Below are 19,370 nucleotides of genomic sequence, written 5' to 3'. Positions count from 1 at the left end.
TGAGGTGTGCTGCCACGTCTGGCGCGATGTCGTGTCGGGTGATATCGTGTCGCATCCGTCCCGCCAGCAGAGCGGTGGAGTAGAGACGAGAAAGAGGCCGTCCAGAGGCTGCAGGAGCGATGCGGCGATGGTGTCTAGCGACGCGGTGTTATGCGACGATGCGTCCGGTGCGAGTTTAGATCCAGGGCCAGGGACGATGCCAGGGACGCGGGCGTCGAGTGGTGGAGTTCTGGCGTGGTGAGAGGTGATGGGCGCATGGCCCTCTCCGAAGATCAGCGCTGGTTAGGGGGCCGTTTCGGTATCGCGCGAAAAGCTGCGTGGCTGGGCAGAACCCAATCTATCCGGTCTGCAACTCACGAGCAATATATCCGCCGGCACAGCAGGACAACAACGCGTCTGACTGTTGTTCACTCGTCTCCGACTTGACAGGGCGCACACTGAAGTCTCTTCTTGCTGTGACGCCTTGCTGCTGGTCGCTACTGCCCGGATGACGATTCCAAATAATCCCGCTTGCCCGTTCGGGCGTACACGTGATGCGACAAATCTTGGCGCGCTAATTCGGCGCTGTACTTTTCTTCGACCGCGACACTGGTTTTCTCTCGACAATAAACTCAATCCGCAGGTCGTGATGGACATGCGAACAACCACTGGCTCCGGGCTGCTTCATGCGAATTATTGAAGGCCCGAAGCCAGCCCTCCCTATAACGTAAGTCTACTCCTTTTTTCTTTGCTTTTCTCTGGAAAGATTATACCCTCAGCAACTTCTTTTCCTTACCGATTCGACCTTGAAGATAGCAAAGCTGTTCGGTTGCCCTTCGCCGGGCGACTGCTACTTGCCAGTACTGTCGTATGACCTCTGTCACTGTTCTTGAATCATCTGATTAAGTTTGCACGTCAGATTGCTAATGTTCAAGTACAGTCATCTTCGCTTACTCTGATCGGCGCGTGCCTTTCCGAGTCTTGTCGCCCAGCCCGGCATCGCATCGCATTGTATTCCATCGAGATTTTCGCAATACTATACCAGTCTGGTGACGACTGCATTGTTGAATGTACGCATAACGCAGGCTCAAACAGCTTTGCGGCGTAATAGCATACGCGTATGCGCGCAATCATGACGGCTAACAACAGTTCCATGGCATGTCTGCTGTGATAAAAGGTCAGTTTTCTCCTTTTTTTCACACCTCTCCCTTTCATGATGAAACATTTCCACATTCGCAGTTTCCACGCTAGCCATCAATTGAACCTACAACCGATGGACAATGAGCGCGAATACCTTCCTTGGATGTCTGATCCTTATACATACTCTGTTCTGTTATTGCTGAAGTTGCTATCCAACAATCACTGACATGGTAAAACAGATTCCCGACACTTGTTGTAGAGCTTGGATCTATTGGGCACTTTGGTTGGTGACAGCTTTGTGTTTGCATTAGCTGTATGGACATGGTCAAGATGGCATAGTTTTACAGTAGTATAGAAATATTATGTTCCTGTTGCGACCTTACCTGCACTCAGTCTTCCACTTGATTCATCGCAGAATGTCCTTAGTCTGCTGACCTCGACCCTAACTTTCATGTTTCGCCTTGTTGATGCCTGCGCTGATGCCAAAACATGTAGTAATCATACACAGGACGGCCATGCTTCAGCAAGCTCGCTATGTTTGTTTACATGCGAAGGCGAGGCTGGTTTGCGTAAATGTAGCGGTAAAGTGCCAAGCCCCAGCTGCCACAGCCCAGCGTCATTGTCGCATCTGGCATAGGCGCTAGAGCATCCTGGTCAGAGCTTCCCCAACCCACTTGGACGGCCGACCTCTAACTTCGTCACCCAACGATCTTCGAGGCTACAGACCGACCGCGGCCCTCGATCCAACTCCGAGCGACACCTGCACCTCCCCGAACCGCTCACTACCGCCACGATGCCTGAAGTTGTCGACCCCCGCATGATCTCGGTGACGCCTAGGATACGATACAACACCATCGGAGGCGTCAACGGTCCATTGGTTATCCTCGACAATGTGCGTAGTCCAAGGTCATGAGACGGAGTGAGAGGAAGCTTATACATGTGGTGGACAGGTCAAATTCCCGCGATACAACGAGATTGTCTCGCTGACTCTGCCCGATGGCACCGAGCACTCTGGTCAGGTCCTCGAAGCTCGAGGTAAGCTACTCCGACGCCGATGATACACCCCGAGACTGACACATGCTGCAGGCAACCGCGCCGTTGTCCAGGTAAATCCCGACACGCTCAAGCTGTGCGACGGCTCAATCTAATCGCGCCACAGGTCTTCGAAGGCACATCTGGTATCGATGTCAAGAAGGTACTTAGGCCCAGCGCTGCGCACGAGGACTACACTGACAGTCACAGACCAAAGTTGAATTCACTGGACACAGCTTGAAGCTCGGTGTGTCCGAGGACATGTTGGGTCGTATCTTCGATGGTTCAGGAAAGCCCATCGACAAGGGCCCCAAGGTGCTCGCCGAGGACTACCTTGACATTAACGGTTCTCCCATCAACCCATACTCTCGTGTATGTGTCAGTCCTGCTTTCTTCTGACTATGCGACTGACGACCTGCAGGTCTACCCCGAGGAGATGATCTCCACCGGTATCTCCGCCATCGACACCATGAACTCGATCGCCCGTGGCCAAAAGATCCCCATCTTCTCCTCGTCGGGTCTACCTCACAACGAAATCGCCGCGCAGATTTGCAGACAGGCTGGTCTTGTTGGAAAGCCATCCAAGGGTGTACACGATGACCACGACGACAATTTCTCCATCGTCTTCGGTGCTATGGGTGTCAACTTGGAGACGAGTCGCTTCTTCACTCGCGACTTCGAGGAGAACGGCAGTATGGAGCGTGTCACTCTGTTCCTCAACTTGGCAAACGACCCTACGTAAGTCAGGTGCGCATGCGCTACGACCCCAGCTAACCCAGCCTAGCATCGAGCGTATCATTACTCCACGTCTCGCCCTTACCACCGCCGAATACTACGCCTACCAGCTCGAGAAGCACGTCTTGGTCATTCTTACCGACTTGTCCTCTTACTGTGATGCGCTACGTGAGGTTTCCGCTGCCCGAGAGGAAGTCCCTGGTCGCCGTGGTTACCCCGGTTACATGTACACGGATTTGTCTACCATCTACGAGCGTGCTGGACGTGTTGAGGGCCGTAACGGATCTATCACTCAGATCCCTATTCTTACTATGCCTAATGACGGTATGTCCTGAAGATTACACCACCAACACCTTATACTGACTACGCCAGATATCACACATCCTATCCCCGATTTGACTGGTTACATTACGGAAGGTCAGATCTTCATTGACCGTCAACTCGACAACAAGGGTATCTACCCTCCGATCAACGTTCTCCCATCCCTCTCCCGTCTCATGAAGTCTGCCATCGGTGAGGGCCGCACACGAAAGGACCATGGTGATGTGTCCAACCAGCTGTACGCCAAGTACGCTATTGGTCGTGATGCCGCTGCCATGAAGGCAGTCGTCGGAGAGGAAGCTCTGTCCTCAGAAGACAAGCTGTCGCTTGAGTTCCTTGAGAAGTTCGAGCGCTCCTTCATCTCCCAGGGTGCCTACGAGTCCCGCTCCATTCACGAATCCCTCGACCTCGCCTGGTCGCTGCTCCGTATCTACCCCAAGGAACTCCTCAACCGTATCCCAGCCAAGGTTCTCGACCAATACTACCAGAGGAGTCGGGGCGGTGACGATGGTGACAAGAAGAAGGGCAACAAGGATACCAAGGACAACTCCGGTGAGAATGGCCAACAGGGTGAGAACTTGATTGATGTTTAAGCAAGATATCTATAGTGTGTTTGAGTTTGAGGATGGAATGGATTGACTCTATGGCCATGTTCAGTGAGCGGAATGTGGGTAGAAATACTGCATTGAGTATATATGAATTTGCTGAAACTTTAATCGGATGTGTTCCTGATCCCGTACGACGTGATATGGATTTGACTAATCAGGATGGCAGATGATAATTTGACTGTACGGCCATGTTAATGCTATCAGCCATCCAATTTCGTGATACGTTTACACATGTTATGCGCATGTTATGTTCTCTTCATCTCACAGTAGTAAGCTCTGAGGACCATGAGATACCCTGTGGTTTCTAACCACCAGCACGTCAATTTGATGCACTACCTCTATACTTCCCTATTATCATTAAAGACACAGAGATATTGCCATCTTGTTCTAGCTTTTTGTACCGTTTACGTCGCTGCACTCTTTTTATTTATGAAAGTCCACTTGTTGCCAATGTATCACAGGAATGAGACTGCATTTTTTATCTTTTCTTATTTAGCAGTTTGACTCACTTGGTAGCAACGTCTGCTTCCTGTTTTCATAACAAGTAAATTGACACTTAGAGACATTGTCATGTATGCGTGCAATCATTGTGGAGTGCGGTTACGTTGTCTTCGTCCAGGCTAAGGCCGACTTGAATCGCATCCCATAAGTCGGCAATACATCTTTGCTTGGTATCGCGGTTAACGGGATTGGCTCCCTCTCTTTGGCTTTGATGACCTTTCCGTTTGGCTTTTTCCTTTGTTTCTCATTTTGCAGTAGTCTTTGGAGGGCTTGGATCCACTCTCCTCTCTCTATTGAATCGGAGAAGCCAGTCTGCAGGGCCTGAAGCCTACATCAATTGCAATACTTGCAATACTTCGAGTAATGCATCAGCATGGCGCCCACAAACCGTGCTATGCTATCCAACATGGGACTAGATCGGTCTTCTTGGAGCACACATGTACACAAGAATCTTACACGCTCACTTCGACTTCCACTTTGAGGTCGTTCCCTCTTCCACGCTCACGCTCACTACGCGTTCCCTGTTCCCCCGCACCATCCCATCTCATATCGACCCGTAAATAGTGCAAACGCTTTTATTATGATGCCACCTGAAAACCTGCCTTGTTATGATGTGACGATTATATGACTTTGAACCTCCAAGCAACAACAGCACATATTGTCACCACCCATCCACCCACCACAAGCCTCTTGCTGCTGCTGTTGCTGCCATCATCTTGTTTTGCCTCTTCTGTCTCCTGTTCGCCGGCTCTCTGCTGCCGTCACAGTCTTCTCCTCGCAAGCTTTCTTGGTCGCCAACATGACCGCCATGCCACCGTTCGCGCCGGTCTGGCCGAGACCCGTGGCGGATCCTATGACAATGTAAGCGTTGATTTCTCTATCTCTTTTCTTCAAACATTGCTTTCTTGGTGTTGCTTCCTAGAATTCAAAAACGAAAGGGAAGTACGAAAGGTAAGTATGAGGATGTATGGAAAGAGCTCGATTTTGGAAACTGGGAACTGGAGGCAGCAAATGGAGAACAGTTCGGCACAAAGCTTAAGAGCAACGAGGTACTTCGAAGTGGACGGAGGAAGAAAAAATAGTAAGTTTTGCTTCTCAAGCGGAAAGACGCGGTACTAACAAGCAGAATGTTGCTCATCAGAACTAAGATGAAAGAGCCTTCGATATTGTCTACCCAACTTCTATCATCCGACCATTCCATACAAGACGCCGATACAGCGACCTAGGCCTTCTCGTTTCCGACATTGAAACATACACAGGACTGGAGGATGCGTATCTTCATTCGAACAAAGACAGCTCAACTTCGGCTCCGTGCCGACCTACAGCGAGACGGTTCATCTTGAGATCGAGAGGAGCCAAGAGCCAGGATACCTTTAGTGATAAGAGCGGCTACTCCGGCGATCTGTCAGACCTCATGTAGTCACCACCCCTGCGTGGAATATGGCCCAGAGTGTCATGGAGCCAATGCGTATGCTTGGGATGTAGGCTAGATGGAAGCTGCATTCAAATTCAAGCATGAGCAGGGAGTATACATGCTAATTTAACCCACATAGAGGAGTACGAGGTCAGATCTTGTTTTCTCCCGACATCATCCTAGGGGACCAGGTTGGGATCCAGAACGATCTCCGTAATCGTCGGGACCGCACCTCGGTGGTCGAGCAGTTCGCCTTTGGGCTGTGGAATGAGTTCTTTCTTCCACCAGGAGCCACGGGCACCTGTGTGTACGTGACGAAGAGCTGGCATCAGGCGTCGGCGCCTCATTTCACGGCCTGGCTGGTGTTCCTGTTCGACACCCCGAGAAGGGCTCAGCACTGGGCCACGGCCCATGTGTATCTAGACTTCTCAGAGTCCGTATGCACAATGATTGATGGGCCGCGGAGGTGCTGGGTCAAGAAGTTATGGGAAGAAGATTACACCATGTACGACGTAAGTTCTTCTGTTTATCTGAACACAATTTAGCAAACTGACCAATTTTGGCAAGGCGACAAGGGCAAGACCCGCACACATACCTCCGCCGCCGATGCCGCGGATGGGAGACTACCCTCCTCACTATCCTTCTCCGTACAGGTATATATTTCCCATGTTGATTCAGGAGACTTCAAGTCATCTACTCCAATCGTTTCTCAACGATGTGACCACAACTCGCTTGATGATTCCTTCGTAGATCAAGCCATTGTATAAACTCTTCTTCTTCATTTCCACCAGCTAATCTTCTTCACTACAGCCTGGAGGCTAGTCGCGACCGTCTTTCCGTTCTCGACTATCTCCCGGAGAGACAAGAGTCGCAGGAGCCCGATCTTCGGTATGTGTATAGAACCCCCCAAACAATCCCCACATCCTTTTCCTCAATCCCTCAAACGGCTGCTCGCCCGGCCTTGGATTCATCGGGTCCTTTCGGAAGTCGTGGAACAAGACGCCATAGACGACGATGAAGCTGATCAGACTCCACTGCACCACCTTTGTCCACTTGTTCCATTGCGGCCGTATAGACTTCATCTTTATGCGGCGTTTGAACTTGCGCTCGAACCGGAACTGCTGCTTGTCCGTCAGGGCGCGCAGATTCGGCGGCCATTTCTTCTTGGCTGGGTATTTGTTGCGCGCGAAGTCAAAGGGTGGCAGTGTGTTCTCGTTGCGGCCGAGAAGGCGATTGAAGAGGCGCAGCATGGCCGCTGGCTTTTTCGATTCGACGACGGTGATAGAGCGGCTCGTGTGACTGGTCGATTCGCGGTGTAGTTTCTTGAGAATGCTTGACTGACGTTCTTTACAGTTGAGGCACAGACCAAACAGCCCCACAATTCCTCGCACCGAGATCGAAAAAGTTGTGACTAACCCGCGAAAGCCCGCACTGGCCACCATCTTCCTCCATACACCCCTCACATCCACAAACTTTTGTTTCCGCGCCCATTCCAAATTCTTTCTACGACCGTTCTTTACTTTCTGGGATTGTCGTGATGGCGGAGGCCACAAAACTCAGCGACGCGCCAAAGAGCGCCGTCGCCGCAACCCTGGAACAACTCAAGCCGCAGGAGGCTGAGTCAAAGACACTGAAGATTGAGAACACTGAGAAGCGTGACACATTGACCGCGCAAGAGAAGAAGTATCAGAAAGCATGGGAAGAGCAAGGCGTCTTCAACCCCGACGCCCCATCTCTCGAAGAAGAACCCTTCGACACCACCACACCTGACCAACTTCACGAGAAGTACCCCAAATGGTTTGGTTGCTTTGCCTACCCGTACATGAACGGTACCCTACATGCCGGACATGGTTTCACTGCTAGTAAAGTCGAGTTTACCGCAGGTTTCCGAAGGATGACTGGCGCTCGTGCTCTCTTCCCGTTAGGTTACCATGTGACCGGCATGCCAATCAAGGCATGTGCAGACAAGTTGGTTCGGGAGGTTGAGATGTTCGGAAAGAACTTTGAACGCTGCCCTGTCGAAGATGTTATCGAGACTTCTGTACCAGAGCCACCAGCTCCAACACAGGCCGAGACAAAGACCGACATCACCAAGTTCAAGGCACAGAAAGGCAAGGCATCCGCCAAGACTGTCAAGACAAAGTACCAGTTCCAAATCATGCTTGCCCAGGGCATCCCTCTTGAGGAGATTCACAAGTTCTCTGACCCTTATCACTGGATCGAGTTCTTCCCCCCACTTGCTAAGAAGGATCTCACAGCATTCGGAGCTAGGATAGACTGGAGACGTCAGTTTGTCACCACTGATGCCAACCCCTACTACGACAACTTTGTTGCCTGGCAAATGCGCCGCCTGAAAGCCATGGGAAAGATCATCTTTGCTAAGCGCTACACTGTCTACAGTCCAAAGGATGGCCAAGCATGCATGGACCACGACAGGCAGTCAGGAGAAGGTGTCACCGTCCAAGAGTACACCGCACTCAAGATGAAGGTTGTGAAGTGGGCAGATTCCGCCAAGGCACATGCCGACGCCGTTCCTGGGGGCGCCTCTTGCTACTTCGTCCCAGCCACGCTTCGTCCAGAAACTATGTACGGTCAGACCTCATGTTTCGTAGGTCCTGCGATCAACTACTCTTTGGTCAAGATCAACGACAACGAGTACTACGTCCTTAGTGAGAGAGCTGCGAGGAACATGGCATACCAAGGTACCACTGCCAAATGGGGCGAGTACTCGATTGTCGCCACCTTCCCTGGTAAGGATGTTGTCGGCACAGTCGTCAACGCCCCGCTTTCCATCCACAAGGACGTCTACATTCTTCCCATGGAGACAGTAAAGGACACAAAGGGTACGGCTGTTGTCACATGCGTGCCATCAGACTCGCCAGATGACTACATCACGTCCTTCGATCTCGCCAAGAAAGCCGAGTACTACGGTATCCAGAAGGAATGGGTCAAGTTTGACGACCTCCTGCCAATTATTGAAACTCCCTCTTACGGTAACCTCACCGCAAAGCATTTGGTGGAGCAGATGAAGATTCAATCCCCCAAGGACTCTGCAAAGCTTGCCGACGCCAAAGAGAAGGCCTACAAGGAAGGATTTTACAAGGGCAAGATGGTTCACGGTGACTTCAGCGGAAAGACTGTTGAAGAAGCCAAGCCACTGGTTCGCAAGCAGCTCATCGACTCCGGTGATGCCTTCCCGTACGCTGAGCCTGACGGCAAGGTCATCAGCCGAAGTGGTGACGACTGTGTTGCAGCCCTTCTCGACCAATGGTACATGAACTACGGCACAGCAGCGAACGGCGGAGACGGTGAATGGGCTGAGAAGGTCCGCTCGCATATTGAGGGCGAGCTCAACCTTTACTACCCTGAGGCGAAGAACCAATTCTTGCGAGTCGTCGACTGGCTCAGCATCTGGGCATGTGCTCGTTCATACGGTCTTGGTACCAAGGTACCCTGGGACCCAAGTGTGATGGTCGAGAGTCTGTCAGACAGCACAATCTACCAAGCCTACTACTCATTCGCCCACCTGCTGCACAAGGACATGTTCGGAAAGGAGCCTGGTCCTCTCGGAGTCAAGCCTGATCAGCTTACTGACGAGGCTTGGGATTATGTATTCGCTCTCCGCGACCGATCCGATCTCCCGCAATCCGACATTCCCGCCAAGACTCTGCAAACTATGCGACGACACTTCGACTACTGGTACCCGCTTGACATGCGCACCAGTGGTAAGGATCTCATTCAGAACCATCTGACCTTCAACCTTTACGTCCATACCGCCATCTTCCCCAAGGAGAATTGGCCCCGCAGCTTCCGTGTGAATGGACATCTGCTCCTCAACGGTGACAAGATGAGCAAGTCTACCGGTAACTTCCTGACCATTGCGGGTGCTGTCGAGAAGTTTGGTGCCGACGCTACACGTATTGCCCTTGCCGACGCAGGAGACGAGATCTCAGACGCCAACTTCGAGGAGACAGTCGCGAATAGCAACATCCTGAAGCTGTTCGAGCTCCGCAAATGGTGTGAAGACTTGATGAACGAAGCTATCTACGTTCCCAATGCGGCCGCATACATGGAGAAGAGGCAAGAAGCGAAGGTCAAGAACCCCGACGTTATCCAACGACAGAGTGGTAGCGAGCGTCTGCTCTTCGACAACATGTTCGACAACGAGATGAACTTCTTGGTTCACGAGGCATTTGGACACTACTCCAACACATCTTACAAGCTAGCTCTCAAGTCCGGATTCTACGACTTCACCAGCGCGCGTGACTTCTACCGCGAGGCCACCAAGGCTGCGGGTATCGGTATGCATCAAGACTTGGTCAAGAAGTTCATTGAACTCCAGGCCCTTCTCCTCACACCCATCGCGCCTCACTGGGCAGAGTACATCTGGCTTGAGGTGCTCAAGAACAAGGAGACCATCCAGAAAGCGCTTTGGCCCAAGGTCCCCGAGCCCAACGCTTCCCTCACCGCTGCGCGAGAGTTTGTCCGAACTACACAAACCAACATCACATCAGCGGAGGGTAACGCCATGAAGAAGCTATCAAAGGGTAAAGCCGCTACTTTCGACCCCAAGAAGGAGAAGAAGATCATCATCTTCGCCGCCAAGGAGTGGCCTGCTTGGCAGAAGAAGTACATTGACATGCTCCGCGACGCAGAATCCATCGACATCAAGGCCATCAGCAAGTCCATTGACAAATCTGAATCCAAGAAAGCCATGCCTTTCATCAACGGTCTCAAGCGTCGTCTCGATAACGGTGAGCCCAAGGATGTCGTTCTGAACCGTGAACTTGCTTTCGACGAGCTTGACACTCTGCGCGCTATGGTTCCCGGTCTGAAGCAGACGGTGCAGAAGTGCGTTGACGTGGAGATCATCACTGTCACAGAAGGTGGCAAGGATGGGGCCGTCGTTAAGGAGGACGGTAGCCAAGGTGATGCACGATCGGATCTCCCACCACAGGCTGCTACTGCTGAGCCAGGTAGCCCGAGCTTCGCGTTCGAGAACGTCGAGAACATGCCTGTGCGATGAAGAGATGAATCTACATGGGTCAAAAGATGAAATGGGTATTGGGTGTTGGATTAGGCTGGGCTTACGCTTTCTACGAAACGATATGATACGAGTGATGTGGTTGGATGGACGGATGGCATGGTCTGGAAAAGGAGGCACACTGGTAGATAGACACTGTAAGACATATATCTTATGACGGATACCTCTCGGATACCAAGCCACATCAATGCCAAAGACATTGTACTCATCTATCCCTGCCTCTCAAACGGTGCATCATGTACATGCTTTCCCAACATGACAGGCTAGTTGCTCAGGGACGTGATACTTCATTAGAAGGTGTGATAATCGTTCAATACTTTTGATCCGAGATTACATCTAATTACCCACATCGTTGGGGCAGTCTACCAGGTATATCGCCACCAACTGAATAGTCTACAACTTGGCCCTCGCCTCATCCACCCTGTTACCCTGCTTGTCGAAGAAGATCTTCTTGCCATTTCTCAGACTGTCCTGCAGCGCCACACCAATCTTGACCGCCTCCATCGAACTCTGCAAATCAATCGGCACCTCCTTACCCTCGAGCACCGCATCAGTAAACTGCCTCGCCTCCTCTACAAACGCCTGCTCAAACCTCTCATAGTAGTTCTGGGGAATATCCCTGTGAATACCCGTAGAGATATGGCTCTCCAACAGTCCGGTCATGGGGTTCGAGTTGACGGCGAGTTTGCCCTTGGTACCGATAATCTCCGTCATGTCGTGTTGGCCTGGGGCGTTCATGCGCGAGGAGTAAAAGTATGCGATTTGGCCTGAGTGGAATTCTACGACACCAACGCCGTTGTCAACATCGCCGTGCTTGGCTAGGTCGGGCTCGAGCGCTGTGACGCCGACGGCCATGACGGACTTGACTACAGGCAGTGTCTTGCCCTTGCTTTCGGCGGAGAAGTACCAGAGGGCGAGGTCGATGTCGTGGATGTTGCAGTCGACGAATATGCCGCCTGAGAACTCGGCATAGGCGACGAAGAAACCAGATGGGTCGTATCTGTAGGGTTTGTATGTTAGCTCATATTCTTGTACTAGGGAATCTGGGGGTTGCGCAACGTACTTGTCGCAGGTTTGTGATCGCAGGATTGTAGGACGGCCAATGTCGCCGTTGAGCGTCATGTTGTAGGCATTGACGTAGGAAGAGTCGAAGCGACGGGAGAAACCACACATGACTTTGACGTGGGGATTGCGCTTGGCTGTGTCGAGGACTTGGTGGACCTAGGTACTACTGTCAGTCGCGCGCTCTTCTGAAACCAGGTATAGCCATTCACGTACTACGTCCAGCTTGGTGCTGAGCGGCTTCTCACACAAGACATGCTTTCCAGCCTCGATGGCCTTGATTGTGTGCTCGGCGTGTACGGTGGTAACGGTAGCTACACAGACAGCCTCGAGACCCTCGTGCTTCAACATCTCGTCGTAGTCGGTGTAGATCTTGACGCCCCATGGCTCGAGGTTCTCCTTTGCCCACGCAATCTCATTCTCAGCTGGTGTGAAAGCTGCTACGAGCTCAGCTTTGGGTGTGCGGTGAAGGAAGTGGTTTGCATGGCGAGCGCCCATGCGACCAAGGCCTGAGACGGCGACGCGGAGTCTGCGGATAGCTGGTGCCATTGTGAAGGATGTGCTGGGATGAAAGGAGGTAATGGAGATGTTTGCAAGTGAGTGAGCTCTACAGGAAATCAGCGAGGCCCAGAGTGATGAGATATAGGCTGCGATGCGCAGCTACGGGAATACACCGACTTTCAATCGCCAAAGATGTGCTTGGTCAAAGCTTCCCTCAGGGTCCAAGCTAAGCTCGACGACGCAATCTGAGCCTTTCGTGCATGTTCGTTCACACGCTTCACCAGGGACAAAACTCGGGGAATGCAGATTCCACAACTACGTCCAGAAGTCGACCATCACGCTTCCCCAGCATACTCCCCAGACTGCGGCGACAATGCCTACGCTGAGCAGTGCATTGCTATGTTTGGATCGGAGTCTCGGCACGAGTATGGCCACGACAAGAGACGGAACGCGGAAAACCTGTGGAGAAATGCATGTCGTTGTTGACACAAAGTGTGGGGAACGCGTGGAGTCGCGTCGCGCCAGGCACAGCTTGTCGGACTTTGACGAATGGGGAAAATCTCCTCTTTCGAACAGCCACCTGGGGCGAAACTGCCCCGCGCAAAGTAGGTGGCTTGCGTCAGGAACGAAACCGCTCACTAATCCCAGAGCTAAGATGCAAAGATTTTGGCGCTGCGGAGGCGGACGGTAATGCTGGGGAAGGTTGGGGTTGCCGTGGCTGTGAAGGAAAAGGAAGGGTTAGCGACACTTCACATGCTTGCAGCCGGGGTGCCTTGATGCTTCCCCGCATACGTCACTTGTTTACCAACACCAACAAAGGTACAGAGCCGAAAACATAGCATTGGACATCTTGTTCTACTGAGAACTATGCGAAGCATGTTAAGCGAGCTTGACATGTCGACTGCATGCTTCTGTTGCTACATCTTCTAACACCTATGAACACCAAACTCGACTTTTTCAAAGATTAGCCTTGTCTTCCTCGCCAGTCTCAAGCACAACTTTGATGACTAGCTTTCCATTATCGTCCTTTGTCTTTCCTGCCATCTCAAACGCTTCGACGGCCGACTCCAAGCCCTTGTAGGTATGTGTTACCAACTTGGCAAAGGCAGGGTAGTCATCGCCCTGCTTTGATACGACTTCGATACCAGTCGGGTATGTATTCGCATATCTGAATACACCAACGATGTCAACCTCGCGGAGGGCAGCTGCGGAAATGGGAAGCGTCTGGATGGGTGTACCCATACCAATTAGCAGAACTTTGCCACCTGGTCGTGTTGCCTGAATCTGTTAGCATATAGCCGAGTCAGCTGTGTTGGCGCAACTTACGTATATCGATGCTTGTACACAGGACGGCACACCGGTGCACTCGAATACGGCATCCACCTCGCCAACTTCACCACCACTTTCCTTTGATAGCTTTCCGACCTCGGCAGCTACCTCCTTGGCGATGTCCAGTTGCTCTTCTATTGTGCTTCCACGCTTCATAGGCACTGTGAAGCTGCGGTGCGCAAACTTGTTTTCGACTGCGAATTGTACTCGCCCGGCATCGATATCTGCTATCACCACTGTGCCAGCACCTGAAATTTTGGCCATAGCCGCGACTAGCAAGCCTACAGCTCCGGCTCCAAATACCAAGACGGTTGAACCTGGTGCTAATTGTGCGCGTTTTGATGCTTGGATGGCGACACTTAGGGGCTCAAGGAGGGCCCCTAGATCTAGAGACATATCCTCTGGTAGTCTTCCCATTGTTAGTCTCTCTAGCAATTATAACAGGCGCGACACTCACTTGTGACACCAAGCAGCTGGGTGATTGATACGGTCTTGTAAAGTGCCCTGGGCGTGCGGAAATGCTTTTGCACTACTCCGGAACTTCATGCCTTTGCAGATGTTGTACCGCCCTTCTTTGCACCTATCGCAGTTCTCACACGGCTGTCCAACTTCCAGTGCGACCTTGTCTCCGACTTTGAAATTCGATACTTCTGAGCCTACGTCTACTACTACGCCAGCTGACTCGTGACCCAGCGACATTGGTTCTCGCACGATGATATCGCCATTGCGGTAGTGCCTGTAGTAATGGAGATCTGAGCCACATAGACCGGTGCTGCGGATGCTGATTTGGAGCTCTGTGGGGGAAGGTGGGAAGAGTGAGCGGTTTTCCTGCCTTCTTGTTAGCACCTTCAAGCTTGAGGGAATATTGTTGCCGCATACAATTCGTAGATCCTTCGCGCCATGAAGGACTGAAGCGCGAATTTGCCTTGTGGCGTCTGACGTTTCTGTTGAAGACATGTTGTCGCTACGTATGGTGGAATCAAGTTAGAAATGTGTAAGTGAAGCTTCGAGGCGTGTTACACGGCAGTATCCAGCTTTACCACGATGCAGAGTCGAAGTCAGGAAACAAGGAAAGATTCAAGCATCAAGTCATCTCGCAAGGCATCGGAAGCTATTACGCGCCAGATAATCGGCGCGCTTTGCCTCATAGTATAGCATGCATCAGATGGAGACAAATTCCACCTTCGGCGTTTGAAATAGCGGGACAGCAGATGCCGACGCATGCCCAGATGGTGGGGTTGACCCTTTCCGAGGCAGTTCCGAGCTACCCAAACATCGTGCTGCAGGAAAAGCCGTCGACTTCTGCCGCAAGCTTTCAAACTTCTTGATTGACTTGCATTAGGTTCTTGAAGAACTTTACCCAGACTTTCTGTCATTCTAAGGTCAATATACAGCCTTGGAATTTAGATAACAGCTCTAATCCTTCTCTGAAGCTTTCCGAACCACACCAAGCAAGACAGCCAGTATGACATCTGTACAGCAGCTCTTCTCGCTCGAGGGCCAAACTGCCCTCGTAACAGGTGGCACGCGAGGAATTGGTTCGTCAATGGCCATCGCCCTCGCAGAAGCAGGAGCGGATATCCTCCTCGTCCAAGTGCGTCCTCACTACCCTCACCCAACCCCTACAGCTGCTAACAACCTCTCCCCAGCGCGATACCAGCAACCAAACTACCAAACAAAAGATCGAGTCCCTCGGCCGCAAAGCCACAATCTACACTGCAGACCTCTCCTCCAAATCCTCCATCACCGCCCTCATCCCCAGCATCCTTTCCGACGGCCACAGAATACACATCCTGCTCAACTGCGGCGGCATCCAAAAGCGGCATCCCGCGCACCAATTCCCAGATGAGGACTGGGACGCCGTGCTCCAAGTAAATCTGACTTCTGTCTTTCAACTCTGCCGCGACGTAGGCGCACACATGCTCAGCCAACCCGCGGACCTTCCCCTAGGTCGCCGCGGAAGCATCATAAACGTGGCTTCGTTGCTCACGTTCCAGGGCGGCATTACAGTACCAGCATATGCCGCGAGTAAAGGTGGTGTGGGACAACTTACCAAGGCGTTGAGCAACGAGTGGGCGAGTAAGGGGGTCAGTGTGAATGCGATTGCCCCTGGGTATATTGCTACGGATATGAACGAGGCGTTGATCAAGGACGAGAAGAGAGCGGAGAGTATCCTCAGTCGTATTCCGGCAGGAAGGTGGGGAGCGCCGGAGGATTTCAAGGGCGCGGTAGTTTTCTTGGGAAGTGCGGCAAGTGCCTATGTGAGCGGAGAGGTGCTTACTGTTGATGGTGGGTGGATGGGTAGGTAGATTGATTGACTGATCGCTAGAGTTGCACGACAGAGGAGGCAATGTTTAATCATAGACTTTTTCTTTTAAAATCATGAGCTTGACATGTTCTTTGTGCCTTTCACCAGTTTGCATGACCTCTCAACTATCACATAGGCTGTTTCAAGATCTTGGAAATTCATAACAATTCATTGGGTATAGCGTTTTAGTCCTATCCTAGATGCAAAACCTACAACTTGCTTCCCTCAAGTAGTCAAGGTCCACTGAGATCCATACCCTCAGGCTTATCCGGGAATCCAGCATTGACACCAAACGGCGGGTATACGCAGCGGGTGATGCCCTTCTCTTTGTGAATCTTCTCCAGCTTCTCCATGTCCTCGCCATCGAGGGAGATGAGCTTCTTGTTCTCGTCGATGCGGGATGGAGTGACAGACTTTGCGAGGACGGAGGAGTTGCGGGCGACTTTGACGAAGTTAGTTGGGTACTCGAGAAAGCATGTGTTAGGTCGAACTTACGGTGGTAGCTCAAGAGAATGACGGCAGGGGTGACGCTGTGCTTCTTTGCGACCTCGTTGACGACCTCGTCCTTGAAGAGAGGCGAGCCAGTGCTTCCTAGCGGACTGTAGGCTGTGATGTGAATGCCCTTCTCCTTGCAGAAGTCAACAACTTCTTGTTGTGGGCACAGTGGGTGGTTCTCGATCTGGTTGACGGCGGGGACGATGGTAGCCTTGGCCAAAAGCTTCTCCATATACTTGACAGAGTAGTTGGAGACACCAATGGCCTTGACCTTGTCGGGATGCGACTTGATCAGGTTCTCGAGGTTCTTCCATGTGTCCTGATGGGTGATTGAGGTGTCAATGTCTCTTGAACCGTCCTCGTGCTTGGGGAAGAGGGGGTGGTTGCCTGTGAACGTTAGTTTTGGTGTGCCCATAAGAAATAGTATACTTGCCCTTGGGGTTCATGGGAACGGGCCAGTGCATGAGGTAGAGATCTACGTAGGGTGTCTTGAGCAGATCCAAACTCTTTTGCAAACCCTCCTCAGCACGGGTGTGGAATGTGCACCAGAGCTTGCTGGTAATGAACAGGTCCTCCCTCTTCACGATTCCTCGCGAGATGACATCCTGGAGCGCCTCGCCGACCTCGTCTTCGTTCTGGTAGCAGAAGGCACAGTCAATGTGTCTGTAACCACTCTCGATAGCGTGGACAACGGCCTTCTTGACCTCGCCAGGCGCAGACTGCCACGTTCCCAGTCCCAGAGCGGGAATGGTCGCGCCAGTGTTGAGGGGGATAGCAGTGTTCATTTCGGGCTGTGGGTCGAGGATACTTTTGGGTGTACTTTTGAGCATAAACTTGGAGAGAGCGGGATTCATCGCGACTCAGTGGTATGCTTGGGGTATTAGTAGTAGCACCGGGGATGTTGCTGGCCAGGGGCTGGCTTGCTCGCATTTGCTTGGGAGCTCCATACTGTGGCTGAATTTTACCCTTTTGGTATGGCTAAAGACATACGTCAACCGTTGATTGACTCTATAATTCATCCCGACGTCCGATGCTGTCCCGCCATGCTTGCCCCGCCGGTGTAGCTTCGGTCCGGGGCCTGCGAGATGGCTTCTGATACGCGCTCGACGCGCTTCAGCCTCACGCGAAATTTTCGCAGTAGGAGTTGCCCAGACAAGCCAACGTGTTCGTGGGGTGTTGTCGGGGAAGGTGGCACCGAGCATCACGTGTCTGGAGGGGCTGAGCCTGGCCCCAGGATGTTGCCAGTTGGGTCGTCATCATGCAGCACGTTTTCTGATCATCGGTGGCCCAGCCGAGTGTTCGCGACGAAGAGAGGGTCCATCGGCTGTTGAGGCGGCGAAAATTACTGTATGCAGACGGAGCGGGCAGAATTGCACTCTCTGGCCCCATGCGGACGCGCACGATGCACTCCCGTCAAACGACGGCAGATCTAACGCAAGCATCCAACCACCACGGGCGGAATGCACACCAGAACCCTTAGTCGCGTTTCCAGAACCCCAGATCTCCTCTGGCTTCTCAACGGCAGATGAGCGTGACGGCGAGAATTGCCTGACATTGCAGTCTTACTCCGGTGCGATTGGCTCGACCCTATCTGCTGGCAGACTGGTGCGGAGTGACCTCGACGAGTGGATCTCAAAGATGGAGACGATGAGAAATCTTACTCCAGAATTTCAGGCTCGGCAGGCTGGGGTTACTTCGGACGTAATGATGTCTGCTGGTTCTGGCAATACAACGCTTCGTTGTGTGGTAGCGGACAAAGGATAAGTACTGCTCTCATCTTGTCGCATTCTCTACACATCAATCAACTAACTTCCCGTCTTCATCACCTCTTCAACAACCATTCCATAGCGTACCGCATTTCTGCACTTTGCATACTTTTAAGATACCCCTCTTCTTAGCCAATTATATTTCGCATCATGGCACCAGGCGCAATCTTCGAGACGCCCAATGTGGCTGAGAACTTCAACGACCACCGCGATGGTCTTGCCCTAGAAGCCACTTCCGACGCCATCGACGATGTCAACGTCCTCAAGGCCGCCATGAAGGTCAAGAACGGCACCGCGACACAGAAAGAGAAGGACATCTATGAGAAATCCGAATTCGATGCTGAGAAGGACAAGACCCAGTTCCGCCAGTACGAAGAAGCATGCGACCGCGTGAAGAACTTCTACCGCGAGCAGCACGAGAAGCAAACCGTCGGCTACAATCTCAAGGCGCGCAACGCCTTCCACGCCAAGACACGCGCAGAGATGACCATCTGGGAAGCAATGGAGAAGCTCAACACACTCATCGACGAATCCGACCCAGACACCTCCCTCTCGCAAATTGAGCATCTCCTCCAATCTGCCGAAGCCATTCGCCGCGATGGAAAGCCGCGTTGGTTCCAGCTTGTAGGTCTTATTCATGACCTCGGCAAGCTCCTTTTCTTCTACGACGCCCAGGGCCAATGGGACGTAGTTGGCGACACATTCCCTGTCGGCTGCGCTTACTCCCCCAAGATCATCTACCCCGACACTTTCAAGAACAACCCAGATTACAAGGATGAGATCTACAGCACCGAGCACGGTATCTACACACCTGGCTGCGGCATGGACAATGTCATGTTGAGCTGGGGCCACGACGAGTACCTCTACCACATCATGAAGGACCAAAGTACCATCCCTGACGAGGGTCTTGCTATGATCAGGTACCACTCTTTCTACCCGTGGCACACTGGTGGTGCGTACAAGTGGATGATGAACGAGAAGGATGAGCGCATGCTGGAGGCCGTCAAGGCGTTCAACCCTTACGATCTCTACAGCAAGAGCGACGAGGTTCCTAAGGTTGAGGATCTCAAGGAGTACTACTTGGACATCATTGATGAGTTCATTGGCAAGGACAAGAAGCTTAAGTGGTAGACGA

At 52.2% G+C, this 19,370-nt stretch overlaps 9 protein-coding genes across 9 annotated transcripts; 5 read left to right on the top strand and 4 right to left on the bottom strand.

The window, feature by feature from the left end:
- Window positions 1-1,912: 1,912 nt before the first annotated feature.
- Window positions 1,913-3,800, top strand: GT037_009963 (v-type atpase; the record flags this gene model as incomplete). Its single annotated transcript, XM_038935010.1, has 8 exons — window positions 1,913-2,011; window positions 2,070-2,154; window positions 2,206-2,225; window positions 2,279-2,314; window positions 2,362-2,523; window positions 2,573-2,889; window positions 2,936-3,210; window positions 3,259-3,800. The coding sequence occupies 8 exons, from the start codon at window positions 1,913-1,915 to the stop codon at window positions 3,798-3,800; spliced, it is 1,536 nt and encodes a 511-aa protein (XP_038782424.1).
- A 1,956-nt stretch (window positions 3,801-5,756) lies between these two features.
- Window positions 5,757-6,497, top strand: GT037_009962 (uncharacterized protein; the record flags this gene model as incomplete). The annotated part of the gene is made up of 3 exons (XM_038935009.1): window positions 5,757-5,797; window positions 5,870-6,242; window positions 6,276-6,497. The coding sequence occupies 3 exons, from the start codon at window positions 5,757-5,759 to the stop codon at window positions 6,495-6,497; spliced, it is 636 nt and encodes a 211-aa protein (XP_038782423.1).
- Window positions 6,498-6,548: 51 nt separating this feature from the next.
- On the bottom strand, window positions 6,549-6,980 carry GT037_009961 (uncharacterized protein; the record flags this gene model as incomplete). The annotated part of the gene is made up of 1 exon (XM_038935008.1): window positions 6,549-6,980. The coding sequence occupies one exon, from the start codon at window positions 6,978-6,980 to the stop codon at window positions 6,549-6,551; it is 432 nt and encodes a 143-aa protein (XP_038782422.1).
- Window positions 6,981-7,267: 287 nt separating this feature from the next.
- GT037_009960 (leucyl-trna synthetase) lies at window positions 7,268-10,756 on the top strand (the record flags this gene model as incomplete). Its single annotated transcript, XM_038935007.1, has 1 exon — window positions 7,268-10,756. One exon carries the CDS (start codon window positions 7,268-7,270, stop codon window positions 10,754-10,756), a length of 3,489 nt encoding a protein of 1,162 aa, XP_038782421.1.
- A 411-nt stretch (window positions 10,757-11,167) lies between these two features.
- On the bottom strand, window positions 11,168-12,385 carry GT037_009959 (nad-binding protein; the record flags this gene model as incomplete). The annotated part of the gene is made up of 3 exons (XM_038935006.1): window positions 11,168-11,774; window positions 11,838-11,995; window positions 12,053-12,385. The coding sequence occupies 3 exons, from the start codon at window positions 12,383-12,385 to the stop codon at window positions 11,168-11,170; spliced, it is 1,098 nt and encodes a 365-aa protein (XP_038782420.1).
- Window positions 12,386-13,294: 909 nt separating this feature from the next.
- GT037_009958 (uncharacterized protein) lies at window positions 13,295-14,623 on the bottom strand (the record flags this gene model as incomplete). The annotated part of the gene is made up of 4 exons (XM_038935005.1): window positions 13,295-13,615; window positions 13,664-14,075; window positions 14,124-14,494; window positions 14,546-14,623. The coding sequence occupies 4 exons, from the start codon at window positions 14,621-14,623 to the stop codon at window positions 13,295-13,297; spliced, it is 1,182 nt and encodes a 393-aa protein (XP_038782419.1).
- A 508-nt stretch (window positions 14,624-15,131) lies between these two features.
- On the top strand, window positions 15,132-15,975 carry GT037_009957 (nad-binding protein; the record flags this gene model as incomplete). The annotated part of the gene is made up of 2 exons (XM_038935004.1): window positions 15,132-15,260; window positions 15,316-15,975. 2 exons carry the CDS (start codon window positions 15,132-15,134, stop codon window positions 15,973-15,975), a joined length of 789 nt encoding a protein of 262 aa, XP_038782418.1.
- Window positions 15,976-16,207: 232 nt separating this feature from the next.
- On the bottom strand, window positions 16,208-17,323 carry GT037_009956 (aldehyde reductase 1; the record flags this gene model as incomplete). The annotated part of the gene is made up of 3 exons (XM_038935003.1): window positions 16,208-16,416; window positions 16,470-16,856; window positions 16,987-17,323. The coding sequence occupies 3 exons, from the start codon at window positions 17,321-17,323 to the stop codon at window positions 16,208-16,210; spliced, it is 933 nt and encodes a 310-aa protein (XP_038782417.1).
- Window positions 17,324-18,385: 1,062 nt separating this feature from the next.
- GT037_009955 (inositol oxygenase 1) lies at window positions 18,386-19,366 on the top strand (the record flags this gene model as incomplete). The annotated part of the gene is made up of 1 exon (XM_038935002.1): window positions 18,386-19,366. One exon carries the CDS (start codon window positions 18,386-18,388, stop codon window positions 19,364-19,366), a length of 981 nt encoding a protein of 326 aa, XP_038782416.1.
- Between the last annotated feature and the right edge of the window lie 4 nt (window positions 19,367-19,370).

Source organism: Alternaria burnsii (assembly GCF_013036055.1).
Source record: "Alternaria burnsii strain CBS107.38 chromosome Unknown 701, whole genome shotgun sequence".
NCBI classification, from domain to species: domain Eukaryota; kingdom Fungi; phylum Ascomycota; class Dothideomycetes; order Pleosporales; family Pleosporaceae; genus Alternaria; species Alternaria burnsii.
Note: the sequence above shows the minus strand (reverse complement) of the source record. Positions and strands in the feature narration are given on the sequence as shown.